We start from the raw sequence: 286 nt of genomic DNA on the forward strand, positions 1-286 counted from the left end.
CCACCCTGTGACATTCCCCTCGTGTCCCCACCCGCAGGAGTTTGCCCATCGATGCCCAAATCTCCCAGCTGAAGGGATCCACCCTGGAGATCTGCCAGATTCGCTTCAACACGGTGTTCAACGCCGACACCAAGGCCTGGGAGTGTGGGCAGCACTGCCACAGGGGGGAGAGAGGACAGTGGGGACACTGCCCTGAGAGTCCTGTCACCTCCCTCCCCTCCCCACAGCTGGATTCCAGCAGATCTACCTGGAGCCACTGCTCAAATTCCACGAGAGCCTGCGGCGG

At 61.9% G+C, this 286-nt stretch overlaps 1 protein-coding gene across 1 annotated transcript in view; it reads left to right on the forward strand.

The window, feature by feature from the left end:
• Positions 1-41: 41 nt before the first annotated feature.
• The window catches only part of NR1I3 (nuclear receptor subfamily 1, group I, member 3), a gene marked incomplete at its 5' end in the record, with an annotated part of 758 nt that continues 513 nt past the window's right edge, over positions 42-286 (forward strand). The window contains 2 exons of the mRNA XM_009080718.1: positions 42-175; positions 220-282. Coding sequence (XP_009078966.1) covers positions 42-175; positions 220-282 — 197 coding nt within the window. The remainder of the gene's footprint in view (positions 176-219; positions 283-286) is intronic.

The sequence above is a fragment of the Acanthisitta chloris genome, unplaced genomic scaffold, assembly GCF_000695815.1.
Source record: "Acanthisitta chloris isolate BGI_N310 unplaced genomic scaffold, ASM69581v1 scaffold15718, whole genome shotgun sequence".
Classification (NCBI taxonomy): domain Eukaryota; kingdom Metazoa; phylum Chordata; class Aves; order Passeriformes; family Acanthisittidae; genus Acanthisitta; species Acanthisitta chloris.